Consider the following 16,194-nt stretch of genomic DNA (forward strand, 5'->3'; position numbering starts at 1 on the left):
CGTTTCTCCCTCGCAAAAACCAGCTGTAAGTAGAACTTTAATTACGGAAGTTGCAAATAATTAGTCCTTATTTTTAAACGTTGTTCTGACTTGTCAGTTTTATTTACATCTAACACATAGAAAATCGTCCTGGCCCCCTGCAGGAAAGCTGGTTTTAAACGCTGCTAAGTGTGTTCGGGCCATACCTTGGTAAACAGCTTTAAATCCAGGCGAGGCAATGCTGTCATCGGACTGTAGATGTAGCCACATCTGGTTGCTCATACTCACAATAAGGTCAGGAACACTGGATCCAGTGAGTCTGCAGAGAAAAGAAATGTCAAAACCATTGTTTAAGGCACCAAATATCTCCACTTTTACCTTCAAGGCGTGGGGGGAATCCTGCTGCTTAAACAGACAAGCCATAGATATAGATATATATAGATAGCAAGACCCTCCTTCAAAGAATCTATAGCCATTTGTAATTCATATTCATACTTGAATCATAATATCTTGGCCTTTTACAGTAATTATTCTATATTATAACTGTGAATTTGTATCTTTGATTTTAAAAATCGACTTAGGGTGAGCAACCCTCCCATTTAACTGACACTGAAGTTCTTCTCTGGGTGCAGGACTGTCAGTGCTAAAACTGGGGCAGCACTGGACAAACTGGGAGGGTTTGTCACCCTATGTGCCTTACTGCTGTGCGGTGATATAACATCACATCATTAATAGGAAAGCATGTCTAAGCTAAGAAAAGTTCTGGTTCATTCACGTAGTGCTTGGGTTACACAGTCTGGAATTATCATGTACCTTTACCACAAAAATTATATCATAGGATGGAATCTTCTTTAGCAGTGAAAGGAAATGAGCTATCAGGCCATGAAATGACATGGAGGAAATGTAAATGCACTAAGTGAAAGAAACCAATCTGAAAAGGCCACTACAGGATGATTCCAACCCTAGGACATTCTAGAAAAGGTGAAACTATGGAGACAGCAAAAAAAATCAGTGGTTGATGGGTTGGGAAGTGGGAGGGATGAATAGGTGGAGCACAGAGGATTTTTAGGGCAATGAAAATACTTTGTATGATACTGTAATGATGGATACATGTCATTATACATTTGTCCAAACCCATAGACTGCAACATCAAGAGTGAACCCTAATGTAAACCAGGAACTTTGGGTGATGATGAGGTGTTAACACAGGTTCATCCTTGGTAAAAAGTTGCACCATTTGGTGGGGGATATTAATAATGAGGAGGCTGTGCATGTGTGCAGGCAGGGGGTATATCTCTGTACCTCCCTCTTAGTTTTGCTCAAATTTAAAACTACTCTAAATAAAGTTTGGATATAAATACACACACACACACACACATAGGAAAACAAAGTTAACCACACATTACAAGAATATTGACAAGGAGAACTGCATGCACAGCAGAGAAAGATTTGGCAAATGTATGGAACTTTCCAGCTGCATATTAAAGTCCAGGTTACAGCGAATGGAATTTTCAGTGAAGCATTTGTTGTGTATTAACAAAACAGCCGGCGGGGGGGGGGGGCTTCAAGATGGCAGAGGAGTAAGATGTGGAGATCACCTTCCTCCCCACAAATACATCAAAAATACATCTACATGTGGAACAGCTCCTACAGAACACCCACTGAACGCTGGCAGAAGACCTCAGACCTCCCAAAAGGCAAGAAACTCCCCACGTACCTGGGAAGGGCAAAAGAAAAAAGAATAAACAGAGACAAAAGGATAGGGAGGGGACCTGCACCAGTGGGAGGGAGCTGTGAAGGAGGAAATGTTTCCACACAGTAGAAGCCCCTGCGCAGGCGGAGACTGTGGGTGGCGGAGGGGGGGAGCTTCGGAGCCACGGAGGAGAGCGCAGCCACAGGGGTGCAGAGGGCAAAGCAGAGAGATTCCCGCACAGAGGGTAGGTGCCGACCGGCACTCACCAGCCTGACAGGCTTGTCTGCTCACCCGCCGGGACGGGCAGGGGCTGGGAGCTGAGGCTCAGGCTTCGGAGGTCAGATCCCATGGAGAGGACCGGGGTTGGCTGCGTGAACATAGCCTGAAGGGGGCTAGTGCACACAGCTAGCCAGGAGGGGGTCCCGGAAAAAGCCCGGAGCTGCCGAAGAGCCATGAAACCAGTTTTGGGTGCACGAGGAGAGAGGATTAAGAGCGCTGCTTAAAGGAGCTACAGAGACAGGCATGAGCCGCGGCTATCAGCGCGGACCCCAGAGACAGGCACAAAACACTAAGGCTGCTGCTGCCGCCACCAAGAAGCCTGTGTGCGAGCACAGGTCACTATCCACACCTCCCCTACTGGGAGCCTGTGCAGCCCTCCACTGACAGGGTCCCGTGATCCAGGGACAACTTCCCCAGGAGAGCGCACGGCGCGCCTCAGGCTGGTGCAACGTCACGCCGGCCTCTGCCGCCGCAGGCTCGCCCCGCACTCGTTGCCCCTCCCTCCCCCCGCCTGAGTTAGCCAGAGCCCCCGAATCAGCGGCTCCTTTAACCCCATCCTGTCTAGGCAAAGAACACACGCCCTCAGGCAACCTACACGCAGGGGCGGGGCCAAATCCAAAGCTGAACCCTGGGAGCTGTGCGAACAAAGAAGAAAAAGGGAAATCTCTCCCAGCAGCCTCAGGAGCAGCGGATTAAATCTCCACCATCAACTTGATGTACCCTGCATCACTGGAATACCTGAATAGAAAACAAATCATCACAAAAGCGAGGTGGTGGACTTGGGGAACAACTGCAGACTTGGGGTTTGCTTTCTGCGTGTAATTTGTTTTTGGTTTTATGTTTATCTTAGTTTAGCATTTAGAGCTTATTATCATTGGTAGATTTGTTTATTGATTTGGTTGCTCTCTTCCATTTATATATATATATATATATATATATATATATATATATATATAATTTTTTCCTTTTTTTTCTTTTTTTGTGAGTGTGTATGTGTATGCTTCTTTGTGTGATTTTGTCGGTATAGCTTTACTTTTACCATTTGTCCTAGGTTTCTGTCTGTCCATGTTTTTGTTTTTGTATAGTTTTTAGTGCTTGTTATCATCGGATTTGCTTTTTTTGGTTTGGTTGCTCTCTTCTTCCTTTCTTTCTTTTTTAAATTACTTTTTAATTTTTCTATTTTTAATAATTGTTTTATTTTTTATTTTAATAACTATTTTATTTTATTATTTTATTTATTTATTTATTTATTTTCTCCCTTTTCTCACAGGGTCTTGGTGCTCCGGCCGGGTGTCAGGCCTGAGCCTCTGAGGTGGGAGAGCCAAGTTCAGGACACGGGTCTACCAGAGACCTCACAGCTCCACGTATTATCAAACAGCGAAAGCTCACCCAGAGATTTCCATCTCAACGCTAAGACCCAGTTCCACTCAATGAACAGCAAGCTACACTGCTGGACACCCTATGCCAAACAACTAGCAAGACAGGAACACAACCCCACCCATTAGCAGAGAGGCTGCCTAAAATCATAAGGTCGCAGATACCCCAAAACACACCACCGGATGCACTCCAGCCCACCAGAAAGACAAGATCCAGCCTCACCCACCAGAACACAGGCATCAGTCCCCTCCACCAGGAAGCCTACACAACCCACTGAACCAACCTTACCCACTGGGGGCAGACACCAAAAGCAATGGGAAATACAAACCTGCAGCCTGCAAAAAGGAGACCCCAAACACTGTAAGTTAAGCAAAATGAGAAGACAGAGAAACACACAGCAGATGAAGGAGCAAGGTAAAAACCCACCACACCAAAGAAATGAAGAGGAAATAGGTAGTCTATCTGAAAAAGAATTCAGAGTAATGATAGTACAGATGATCCAAAACCTTGTAAATAGAACGGAGAAATTACAAGAAATGGTTAACAAGGACCTACAAGAACTAAAGAGCAAACAAACAATGATGAACAACACAATAAATGGAATTAATTCTCTAAAGGAATCAATAGCAGAATAACTGAGGCAGAAGAACGGATAAGTGACCTGGAAGATAAAATAGTGGAAATAACTACCACAGAGCAGCATAAACAAAAAAGAATGAAAAGAATTGAGGATAGTCTCAGAGACCTCTGGGAAAACATTAAATGCACCAACATTCGAATTATAGGGGTCCCAGAGAAGAAAAGAAAAAGAAAGGGCCTGAGAAAATATTTGAAGAGATTACAGTTGAAAACTTCCCTAATATGGGAAAGGAAATAGTCAATCAAGTCCAGGAAGCGCAGAGAGTCCCATACAAAATAAATCCAAGGAGAAACACGCCAAGACACATACTAATCAAACTATCAAAAATTAAATACAAAGTAGAAATTTTAAAAGCAGCAAGGAAAAAGCAACAAATAACATACAAGGGAATCCCCATAAGGTTAACAGCTGATCCTTCAGCAGAAACATTGCAAGCCAGAAAGAAGGGAGTGGCAGGACATATTTAGAGTGATGAAAGGGAAAAACCTACAACCAAGTTACTCTACCCAGAAAGGATCTCATTCAGATTTGACAGAGAAATTAAAACCTTTACAGACAAGCAAAAGCTAAAGGAATTCAGCGCCACCAAACCAGCTTTACAACAAATGCTAAAGGGACTTCTCTAGGCAGGAAACACAAGAGAAGGAAAAGACAATAACAAACCCAAAACAATTAAGAAAATGGTAATAGGAACATACATATCAATAACTACCTTAAATGTAAATGGATTAAATGCTCCAACCAAAAGACATAGAGTAGCTGAATGGATAAAAAACAAGACCCATATATATGCTGTCTACAAGAGACCCACTTCAGACCTAGGGACACATACAGACTGAAAGTGACAGGATGGAAAATGATATTCCATGCAAATGGAAATCAAAAGAAAGCTGGAGTAGCAATTCTCATATCAGACAAAATAGACTTTAAAAGAAAGACTATTACAAGAGACGAAGGAAACTACATAATGATCAAGGGATTGATCAAAGAAAAAGATATAACAATTGTAAATATTTATGCACCCAACATAGGAACACCTCAATACATAAGGCAAATGCTAACAGCCATAAAAGGGGAAATCGACAGTAACACAATAATAGTAGGGGACTTTAACACCCCACTTTCATTAATGGACAGATCATCCAAAATGAATATAAATAAGGAAACACAAGATTTAAATGACATTAAACAAGATGGACTTAGTTGATATTTATAGGACATTCCATCCAAAAACCAAAGAATACACTTTCTTCTCAAGTGCTCATGGAACATTCTCCAGGATAGATCATATCTTGGGTCACAATTCAAGCTTTGGTAAATTTAAGAATATTGAAATTGTATCAAGTATCTTTTCCGACCACAGCGCTATGGGACTAGCTATCAATTACAGGAAAAAAATCTGTAAAAAATACAAACATGTGGAGGCTAAACAATACACTACTAAACAACCGAGAGATCACTGAAGAAATCAAACAGGAAATCAAAAAATTCCTGCAAGCAAATGACAATGAAAACACGACAACCCAAAACCTATGGGATGCAGCAAAAGCAGTTCTAAGAGGGAAGTTTATAGCAATACAATCCTACCTCAGGAAACAAGAAACATCTCAAATAAACAACCTAAACTTACAACTAAAGCAATTAGAGAAAGAACAAAAAAAACCAAGGTTAGAAGAAGGAAAGAAATCATAAAATCAGATCAGAAATAAGTGAAAAAGAAATGAAGGAAACGATAGCAGAGATCAATAAAATTAAAAGCTGGTTCTTTGAGAAGACAAACAGAATTGATAAACCATTAGCCAAACTCATCAAGAAAAAAATTGGAGAAGACTCAAATCAATAGAACTAGAAATGAAAAAGAAGTAGCAACTTACACTGCAGAAATACAAGGGATCATGAGAGATTATTACAAGCAACTATATGGCAATAAAATGGACAACCTGGAAAAAATGGACAAATTCTTAGAAAAGCACAACCTTCCAAGACTGAACCAGGAAGAAATAGAAAATATAAACAGGGCTTCCCTGGTGGCGCAGTGGTTGAGAGTCCGCCTGCCGATGCAGGGGACACAGGTTCGTGCCCCAGTCCGGGAAGATCCCACATGCCACGGAGTGGCTGGGCCCGTGAGCCATGGCCACTGAGCCTGTGCATCCGGAGCCTATGCTCCACAACGGGAGAGGCCACAAGAGTGAGAGGCCCGCGTACCGCAAAAGAAAATAAATAAATAAGAAAATATAAACAGACCAACCACAAGCACTGAAACTGAAACTGTGAAATTGAAATTAAAAATCTTCCAACAAACAAAAGCCCAGGACCTGATGGCTTCACAGGCAAATTCTATCAAAAGTTTAGAGAAGAGCTAACACCCATCCTTCTCAAACACTTCCAAAATTATGCAGAGGGAGGAACACTCCCAAACTCATTCTATGAGACCACCATCACTCTGATACCAAAACCAAACAAAGATGTCACAAAAAAAGAAAACTACAGGCCAATATTACTGATGAACATAGATGCAAAATCCGAACAAAATAATAGCAAACAGAATTCAACAGCACATTAAAAGGTTCATACATCATGATCAAGTGGGGTATACGCAATCAATCAATTTGATAAACCATATTAACAAATTGAAGGAGAAAAACCATATGATTACCTCAATAGATGCAGAAAAAGCTTTTGACAAAATTCAACACCCATTTATGATAAAAACCCGCCAGAAGTGGGCATAGAAGGAACTTACCTCAACATAATAAAGGCCATATACGACAAACCACAGCCAACATCATTCTCACTGGTGAAAAACTGAAACCATTTCCACTAAGATCAGGAACAAGACAAGGTTGCCCACTCTCACCACTATTATTCAACATAGTTTTGGAAGTTTTAGCCATAGCAATCAGAGAAGAAAATGAAATAAAAGGAATCCAAATTGGAAAAGAAGAGGTAAAACTGTCACTGTTTGCAGATGACATGATACTTCACATAGAGAACCCTAAAGATGCCACCAGAAAACTACTAGAGCTAATCAATGAATTTGGTAAAGCAGCAGGATACAAAATTAATGCTCTTGTATTCCTATACACTAATGATGAAAAATCTGAAAGAGAAATTAAAGAAACACTCCCATTTACCACTGCAACAAAAAGAATAAAATACCTAGGAATAAAACTACCTAGGGAGACAAAAGATCTGTATGCAGAAATCTACAAGACACTGATGAAAGAAACTAAACATGATACAAAGAGCTGGAGAGATATACCATGTACTTGGATTGGAAGAATCAATATTGTGAAAATGATTATACTACCCAAAGCAGTCTACAAATTCAATGCAATCCCTATCAAACTACCAATGACATTCTTCACAGAACTAGAACAAAAAATTTCACAATTTGTATGGAAACACAAAAGACCCCGAATAGCCAAAGCCATCTCCCGAATAGCCAAAGCCATCTTGAGAAAGAAAAATAGAGCTGGAGGAATCAGGCTCCCTGACTTCAGACTATACCACAAAGCTACAGTAATCAAGACAGTATGGTACTGGCACAAAAAAAGAAATATAGATCAATGCAACAGGACAGAAAGCCCAGAGACAAACCCACACACATATGGTCACCTTATCTTTGATAAAGGAGGCAAGAATATACAATGGAGAAAAGACAGCCTCTTCAATAAGTGATGCTGGGATAACTGGAGAGCTACCTGTAAAAGAATGAAATTAGAAAACTCCCGGGCCTCCCTGGTGGCGCAGTGGTTGAGAGTCCGCCTGCCAATGCAGGGGATGCGGGTTCGTGCCCCGGTCTGGAAGGATCCCATATGCCGCGGAGCGGCTGGGCCCGTGAGCCACGGCCGCTGGGCCTGCGCGTCCGGAGCCTGTGCTCCGCAACGGGAGAGGCCACAACAGTGAGAGGCCCGCATACCACACACAAAAAAAAAAAAAAAAAAAAGAAAACTCCCTCACACCATAAACAAGAATAAATTCAAAATGGATTACAGACCTAAATGTAAGGCCAGACACTATAAAACTCTTAGAGGAAAACATAGGCAGAACACTCTATGACATGAATCACAGCAAGATCCTTTTTGACACACCTCCTAGAGAAATGGAAATAAAAACAAAAATAAACAAATGGGAACTAATGAAACTTAAAAGCTTTTGCAAAGCAAAGGAAACCATAAACAAGACGAAAAGACAACCCTCAGAATGGGAGAAAATATTTGCAAATGAAGCAACTGACAAAGGATTAATCTCCAAAATATACAAGCAGCTCGTGCAGCTCAATATCAAAAAAAACCCCAACTGAATTAGAAAAATGGGTGGAAAACCTAAACAGACATTTCACCAAGGAAGATATACAGCTGGCCAAGAGGTACATAAAAAGAGGCTCAACATAGCTAATCATTACAGAAATGCAAATCAAAACTACAATGAAGGGCCTCCCTGGTGGCGCAGTGGTTGAGAGTCCGCCTGCCGATGCAGGGGATACGGGTTCGTGCCCCGGTCTGGGAGGATCCCATATGCCGCGGAGCGGCTGGGCCCGTGAGCCATGGCCGCTGGGCCTGCGCATCCGGAGCCTGTGCTCCGCAATGGGAGAGGCCACAACAGTGAGAGGCCCGCATACCGCAAAAAAAAAAAAAAAAAACTACAATGAAGTATCACCTCATACCAGGCAGAATGGCCATCATCAAAAAATCTACAAATAATAAATGCTGGAGAGGGTGTAGAGAAAAGGGAACCCTCTTGCACTGTTGGTGGGAATGTAAATGGATACAGCCACTATGGTGAACAGTGTAGAGTTTCCTTAAAAAACTAAAAATAGAACTACCATATGACCCAGCAATCCCACTACTGGGCATATACCCTGAGAAAACCATAATTCAAAAAATGTACCACAATGTTGATTGCAGCTCTATTTACAGTAGCCAGGACATGGAAGCAACCTAAGTGTCCATTGACAGATGAATGGATAAAGATGTGGCACATACATACAATGGAATATTACTCAGCCATAAAAAAGAAATGAAACTGAGTTATTTGTAGTGAGATGGATGGACCTAGAGTCTGTCATACAGAGTGAAATAAGTCAGAAAGAGAAAAACAAATACCATATGCTAACACATATATATGGAATCTAAAAAAAAAATGGTTTTGAAGAACCTACGGGCAGGACAGGAATAAAGACGCAGACGTAGAGGATGGACTTGAGGACACGGGGAGGTGGAAGGGTAAGCTGGGACAAAGTGAGAGAGTGGCATTGACATTATATACACTACCAAATGTAAAATAGATAGCTAGTGGGAAGCAGCTGCATAGCACAGGGAGATCAGCTCGGTGCTTTGTGACCACCCAGATGGGTGGGATAGGAAGGGTGGGAGGGAGACGCAAGAGGGAAGAGATATGGGAATACATGTATATGTATAGCTGATTCACTTTGTTATACAGCAGAAACTAACATACCATTGTAAAGCAATTATACGCCAATAAAGATGTTTAAAAAAACAGTCACACAGCGGCTGCTGTCAGCCAGTGAGAAGAAAGACTCAATCCATTGACTGAAGTCAATGTGCTGACAGAAAAGCATGTTGAAACAGAAAAAGTGTTAAGAAAAAAATCAATTCAACCAAAACAAATGCCTCTAATCAAAGAGGAAGCTTTGCTTTCAGCAAAGTTGTTTCAAGGATATGAGCACATGATTTGCCCCATCAATCACATCATTTGTGAATCAACAAAACCTTCTCACCTGAGGCATTACAGTGTACACGATTCTTCAGAGGAAGATGAACAACACCTATTACACATGAAGGAATTCATGCAGTATTACATACAAATTGAAAAAAAGGAAGTATTTCAGTGAGTGATGTGCACTCATGAAATATCAAAATGTACTTCTTTCTGAAGATTTGTCTTCAGTGGAAAGACTGTTCCCTTATGTTTGGTTGTTCTATTTGCTTGTTTGAAGAGAGATTGTTTTTTTTCCCTATGCATAGTTTTTATTGAAGTATAACGTACCAAAAAGGGCACAAAGCATGAATGCCTGGCATTAATGTCTTCTTTGACTTACAAAGCTATATACCATTCTTTCTTCTGTTGGTTAGTCCTTAGAAGGAGTATCTTTTTCTAGTCTTTTGCTTTCAACTGTTTTATGTATATAAATATTTCATGTTTGTATATGTAAGCATCAAATACTTGTTTTACATTATTGTTGATTTACTTATTTTTATATTATTTTTGTCTAATCAGAGATTTTATCCTTTTATTTAGAATATAATTACTAATAAAAGTTCATTTTTCTTTTTTCTCTTTTGATTAGTCAATTTTTAAAATTGTCCCTTTAATCTAACATCTTGTTTCTTTCCCCCAAGACTTCAAAGATATCATTCTGTTGTCTTTTTACTTTTTTTTACTTTATATTGAGAAAACTTCCATTGAACTTATATTTGCCGTTTTGAAAATAACGTTTCTTTGTTTATACTACTTGTAAGATCTTTCCTTGTCCCGTTTTTCAGAAGATTTATTATAATGTGCCAGGCTGAGGTTTTTCTTGTATTATGCCTACTGTCTTGTAGAATTTCTTGAATCTCTATCCTGATGTCTGTTGTCAATATTGGAAAATTCTTGGGGATAATGTCCTCAAAGATTAGTTATGTCCCATTTTCTCTCTCTTTCTCTTCTTCAATGCCAATTACATACATGTTTTCTGTACATTTTTTTTCTGCTTCAGGTTGAGTATTTTCTACTAATCTATCTTCCAGTTCAAGCCACATCTATTGAGTTATTTCAGATGTTGTATTTTTTAATTCTTAAAAACTTTCATTTGGTTTGTTATGAATTCCGGTTTTCTGGCAAAATTCTGGATCATTTTATTTATATTCTTAAATATATAAATCATAGTTAATTATCAAAGTCCCTTAGTGATAACTATAATATCTAGATGTCCTTTTCCTTTTGTATTGTCTGTCTCTTGGTTTTGGGTCATTGGGTGTTATTTCTAGACATTTTGGTTGAATGCTAGACTTTGTGTTACACCATCATAGAAGCTATGTGTGTTGTTATCTTCCTTCTTGGAGGATTTAATTTTCTTCTGGCAGTGAGAGTGACCACCTTGATTCAATCAGTCTTTAGAAGGATTCCAGACTTCATTTCAAGGTTGTTGATTTCTCAGTGCTTACCCCTTCTTATATCACAGTCCACAGACTATAAATATATGCATTTATACATTTCATCATTCATCAACAAGCCATATAATTTTACCTCTTCCACATTCCTTTCACCATTTCTTTCTGTCTCCACTTTCTCAGTTTGAGTGTCTCATAGCAACATCACTGAAGTAGCCTCCTAATTTATCCTCCTGATTCTTATATCACTTCCCCCTTGCCTTTGATTTAATTTTAAGTTGTTAAAAACTTATCATGTAGAAATTTTTCACACACTGAAAAGATTCATACTGTCATGTTAACTATTTCAGAAATACCTCTGAGTGTAAATATTTGAATTTATTTTATTTCTGCACTGGACATTATTTTAATACAGTTTTATGTTAGTCTATTGATTCACATAAAACTAAATAAGCAGGTACTTGGCTACACTACAAAGTTCCTTCAATTGAAGTCAAATTAAGATGATTTGTGGACTTCCCTGGTGGTCCAGTGATTAAATTTCCGTGCTTCCATTGCAGGGGGTATGGGTTTGAACACTGGCCTGCGAACTAAGATCCTGCATGCTGCACAGAGTGGCCAATTTTTTTTTTAATTAAGAAAATAATAAAAATAAAGATGACTTGCATTACTCAAGTTTTAGAATTTAAGCCTGATACTTAAGTGACTGCTATATTTATGAAAATGACTGTAAGACAGCTTGGTACAATTAATTATTTAACATGTTTAAAAAATTACTTGAACATTCACAAAGTATTTTTATGTTAATTTTTTTATATTTTACAAAATTATTTTAGAATTATTTAAAACAAAAGAAAATATTTCCCTTTTTGTTCCTCTTTCTTTTTTTCCAGAAGTATTTTAGTTTGCTAGCACCAACGGAAAAAAAATGTTTAAAATAATGAAGCAAATATTGTTACCCTGTGCAACTGTTTATCTGTTGGAAACAGGATTTTTTGTTTCCATAACTGAAAAATAAAATAAATGCTAGTTTTGGTAAAATACTTTAACAGCCATCATAACACATAAGCTATAATTGCTTTCTTTAAAGCAGTTTTATTTTCTCCCAAAATGACCTTCTAGTACATAGTGTTTTAAATTAAACTTAAAAATAAAATTATTCCAATGAACCGCTAAGAAATTTGACTTGTTAGAAAATGACAATAAAATTGCCTTTGGGAAACAAAGCCATTACATTGGAGGTGCCAGCTCCCCACTGCCCTCCCCTCCCATTTCTCAACCTGTTGCTCCAACCATGCTGGCGTTTTTAACTGTTCTTCAAAAATACTGGCACTTCTCTGCCTCCAGGTTTTTGGCAAATCCTGAAATCACTGCCTGGAGTGCCTATGCTCCCTGGATAAGGAGTTCTTACAGTATTTGAGGATTCTCACTTGGCATTTCTTAACTCCCTTAGGTGATGCAGGTATTTTTTTTCTCTAGGTCATTGGAGAACCCTGCATACACCTCACCAAAGACAGACATTCACAGGCATCTACTTCCTCCTTCTCCTACCAAATTCTAAACCTTCTTGAGTGCAAGCTGATGTCACTTGGCCTTTAATCCCCAGACTCTTGCATATAAAATTCACCATTTCTCTGAACAAATGCATAAATGAAAATGTAAATTAATCCCCATTAAAATTCATTAAATATCTACATGTTTAAATTTCATAGGAATATCCCCAACTAATGATTTAAATTTTTGTTTGATCTTAGCATACCAAGGACTTGGTATTTGAGGTTCTGTTGAAGCTCTGCCTTTAATTTACCCTGTGGTTTTAGCTAAATTATTTTACATCTATGTCAGTTTCTTCATCCGGGAAAGGTATTATATTACCTTCAAGCAATCATTCAGACCTAAAATTCTCTTATCTTTTTGATAGAGTTCAACCGTGCTCGAGCTGTCTTAACCTCAGTGGTTTGATATGCCTCCTTGCAATCAGGATCAGTGTTGAACTGAAATCAGCAGTATCTTTGACTGTTTATTCCAGCGTATTGAATCATTAACCCAAAAGGAAGGAAATGACTTTTGATTATGTGTTTGTTCCTTCCCTGCAACCAGGGCATACTGCATTGAAAGAACAGCTAAAGTCTTTATGTGAAAATGGTCATTGTTCTTTGAAGCTTAACTGCACCCATGTGAGGCAGTAACTTCATGATGCTTTGGTTGCTACTAATATTACATTGTATACGAAAGCCATCTCACTTCTGGACAGGTCTTCTTTTTGGCCCTTGTTAAATGATTCAACAGTTCTATCCTCACATACATGAAATACATCTGCTGGAAAGGGATTGTGAAATCAAACTGGGTGCTTTCACTCAGCACAGCACCATGCAATTCCCACATTGCTGTGTGTGTCAGTAGTTTGTTCCTTGGTACTGATGAACAGAACTTCCTTGTATGAATATACCAAGGTGTGTCTATCTATTCACCTGTCCAAGGACATTTACGTTGTTTCCAGTTGTTTGGCAATTACGAATAGAGTTAACTCTATTCATGTAGGGCAAATTTTATTTCTCTAGGGTAAATACCTAGGAATCGGATTGCCAGATTACATGATAAATAAATACTTAACTTCGTATGAAACTGCCAAACTGTTTTCCAGAATGGCTGTACCATTTTACATTCCCACCTGCAGTCTTAAAGAATACACAGTGTATAACTCTATGTGATATTCTCAGAAAGACAAAATATAATGATGGATAACAGATCAGTGCTTCACGGTTTAAGGTGGGAGAAGGTTATCACTACAAAGAGAAAGCACAGTTTTGAGGGGGGACAAACTTCTGTATCCTGATTTTGCTGGTCGTTATACAAATCTATACATGTATTAATACTTATAGATCTGTACTCCAAAAAGTCTATTTTACTACTTATTCATTAAAGAAATAATTTGTTCAAACCTGGAGATTTAAAAAAAAACAGAATTCTGAGTATGCCACAAAGTATGAATTTAATGCAAAGTCACACCTGGAGCACAGCAGACCTGCATCCTACTGGCAGGTAACTGAAAGGAAGGTGGTGTGGGAGCCTTTAAAGCACTCCTTTCAATTGTAAATTGGGCAGTTAGAAAGTAAATGTTACTCACAAGTTAAAACCTGACCTAAAATTGACCTATTTTGAAGTCTTTGCATTTTTTTTAATATCAATAAATTTCATAAATTCTGAGAAAGTATAGGAAATACAGAGTTATTTAAAATATAAATGTTAGTTGGCTGTTTGCCTTGATTGGGTTAATACAGTGTGTGCTGGAGACTAATAAGGAGAGGTTAAGACACAGTGTGTGATCTGTGCAGCACGTGACGAGAACCATGCTCCCCAGGGATGGAGTAAAACGCCTTTAGGAAGAGTCAGAGATGCCCTGATACAAACCTTGGTAAACGGTGGCAGAGCCAAAGCCGTAAGTGGCCTTCATCATTAAACATGCCGAGGCAGAGGGGACTTACATGCTGGTCTTGGAAGGATATGCTTGTAATCGGAGGTTTTGCACATCTGTATGTGCAATACTGACCAGACCCGGAGAGCAAATCCGCCTGAAGGCAGCCCTGGTCAGAGTTAAAGGTTCTCGACCCACCAGCATCCAGCTGGCTCCTCGTGCAGGGGACTTGCGGGCAACACGGCTACTTACATGACACGGACCGGAACAGAGAGCTGAACAGGTGCAGAGGAACAGAACTCTTTTACCTCAAGCTGACTTTGAAAAATCACTCAAGGCACTGGTTTTATAGAATATATGATCATATTATTATATATAGAGTTAAACCTGGAGATCAACAGTACATACACTGAAGCTGATAGAATTTCCCCACTAGCACCAACGTGAAATCAGAGCTAGCTTTTCAGTGAGTGTGACTCCTGCACACATTTCATTCAAATGCGACAGCTTTTATTCACTGTGCTGGAATCCATTCTAGCCAGGTGGCATAGAAGATGACGTTAGTTACATCAATGGTCTGCCATAACCAGGTTAAATCCACTAAACAGTATCAGAATTGTTAAGCCTTTCTATGAGGAGCTGTAGACAAAATATCTAATCCAAACTTCTATCTTTCACTTCAAAGAAAAAAAATTTACTAAGGCCCATAATGAAGTTATTTTACAGACTTCTGTTACTGAGTGCAGCCCAGACGATTTAAAAGTATATGGACACGGACACATTTTTTTCCATTCTCTTCCTTGATAGGCTCCGATATGAACCCTCAAAATGGCACAAGACACAACCAGAAGAGGACTCTGAAGGCAAGCTGTTTGAGACTCCAGGGTCAGAGAACCAATGCAGTGCAGGCTGTCTGTGTGCCCCCCCAAAACAGAAGACCACCAGACCTGGTGTTTCCTGAACCCTGACCGGGCAACAGAAGGCTCCAGGTAAGCTCCATCCTCACGGGGATGCAAGGGGTATCCCTCAAACAATATAAGGAAGACTAGCCCCACCAGCATGGGGGACGGATGAAGGGACCTTGGTAACCACAGGTGTCCAGGGCAAGCCTTCACCTTCCCCGGGGCCCGAGCCTCCCTTTTCTGAGTAAAGGAACGGAGGCAGCAGAACCTGTGAGAGAGACCAGCCCCGCCAGTGACCCAATCCAGGAAGACTCTGTCTCTGCCAATCTGAGACTGAGATGCCCCTTCCCTCCCAGAGATAGGGGCAGAGGGAGTGGTGAGGGGACAAGGGGTGAGATGCAGGAGCGGAGCAGTGATGGGGCTTCCCACCAACCCCTCCCCACCAGCAAGGACAAGTGTGAGTCCCACGGGCACCAATCAACCAAGCAGACCCAGACAATGCCGTACATGCTCTGACAGTGAGCCTGTCACTGGAACCCCAGCCGACACAAGTTGGCCGAGAACTGCGTGTTAAGTCTAGCCGGGGTGACTGCCTGCTAAAATAAGAGGTTTATGTAATTCCCAGTACATCCTAACATGATAGACAAAACACCCTGGGTCCAATTATCATACCAAGAACCAAGAAAATCACAACTTCAACAAGAAAAGACGACCAACTGATAATACCTAAAATGAATCAGATGTTGAAATTACCTGACAAGGATTTTAAAGCAGCCATTGTGTAAATGTTTC

The 16,194-nt window shown here is 40.0% G+C and overlaps 1 protein-coding gene across 1 annotated transcript in view; it reads right to left on the reverse strand.

Moving 5' to 3' along the window:
* Positions 1-16,194, reverse strand: part of CSMD1 (CUB and Sushi multiple domains 1) — a gene marked incomplete at its 3' end in the record, with an annotated part of 1,728,858 nt that overhangs the window by 393,825 nt on the left and 1,318,839 nt on the right. Inside the window, exon 12 of the mRNA XM_082608811.1 lies at positions 186-298. Coding sequence (XP_082464937.1) covers positions 186-298 — 113 coding nt within the window. The remainder of the gene's footprint in view (positions 1-185; positions 299-16,194) is intronic.

This window comes from Mesoplodon mirus, assembly GCF_964341445.2.
Source record: "Mesoplodon mirus genome assembly, chromosome: 20".
Lineage (NCBI taxonomy): Eukaryota > Metazoa > Chordata > Mammalia > Artiodactyla > Ziphiidae > Mesoplodon > Mesoplodon mirus.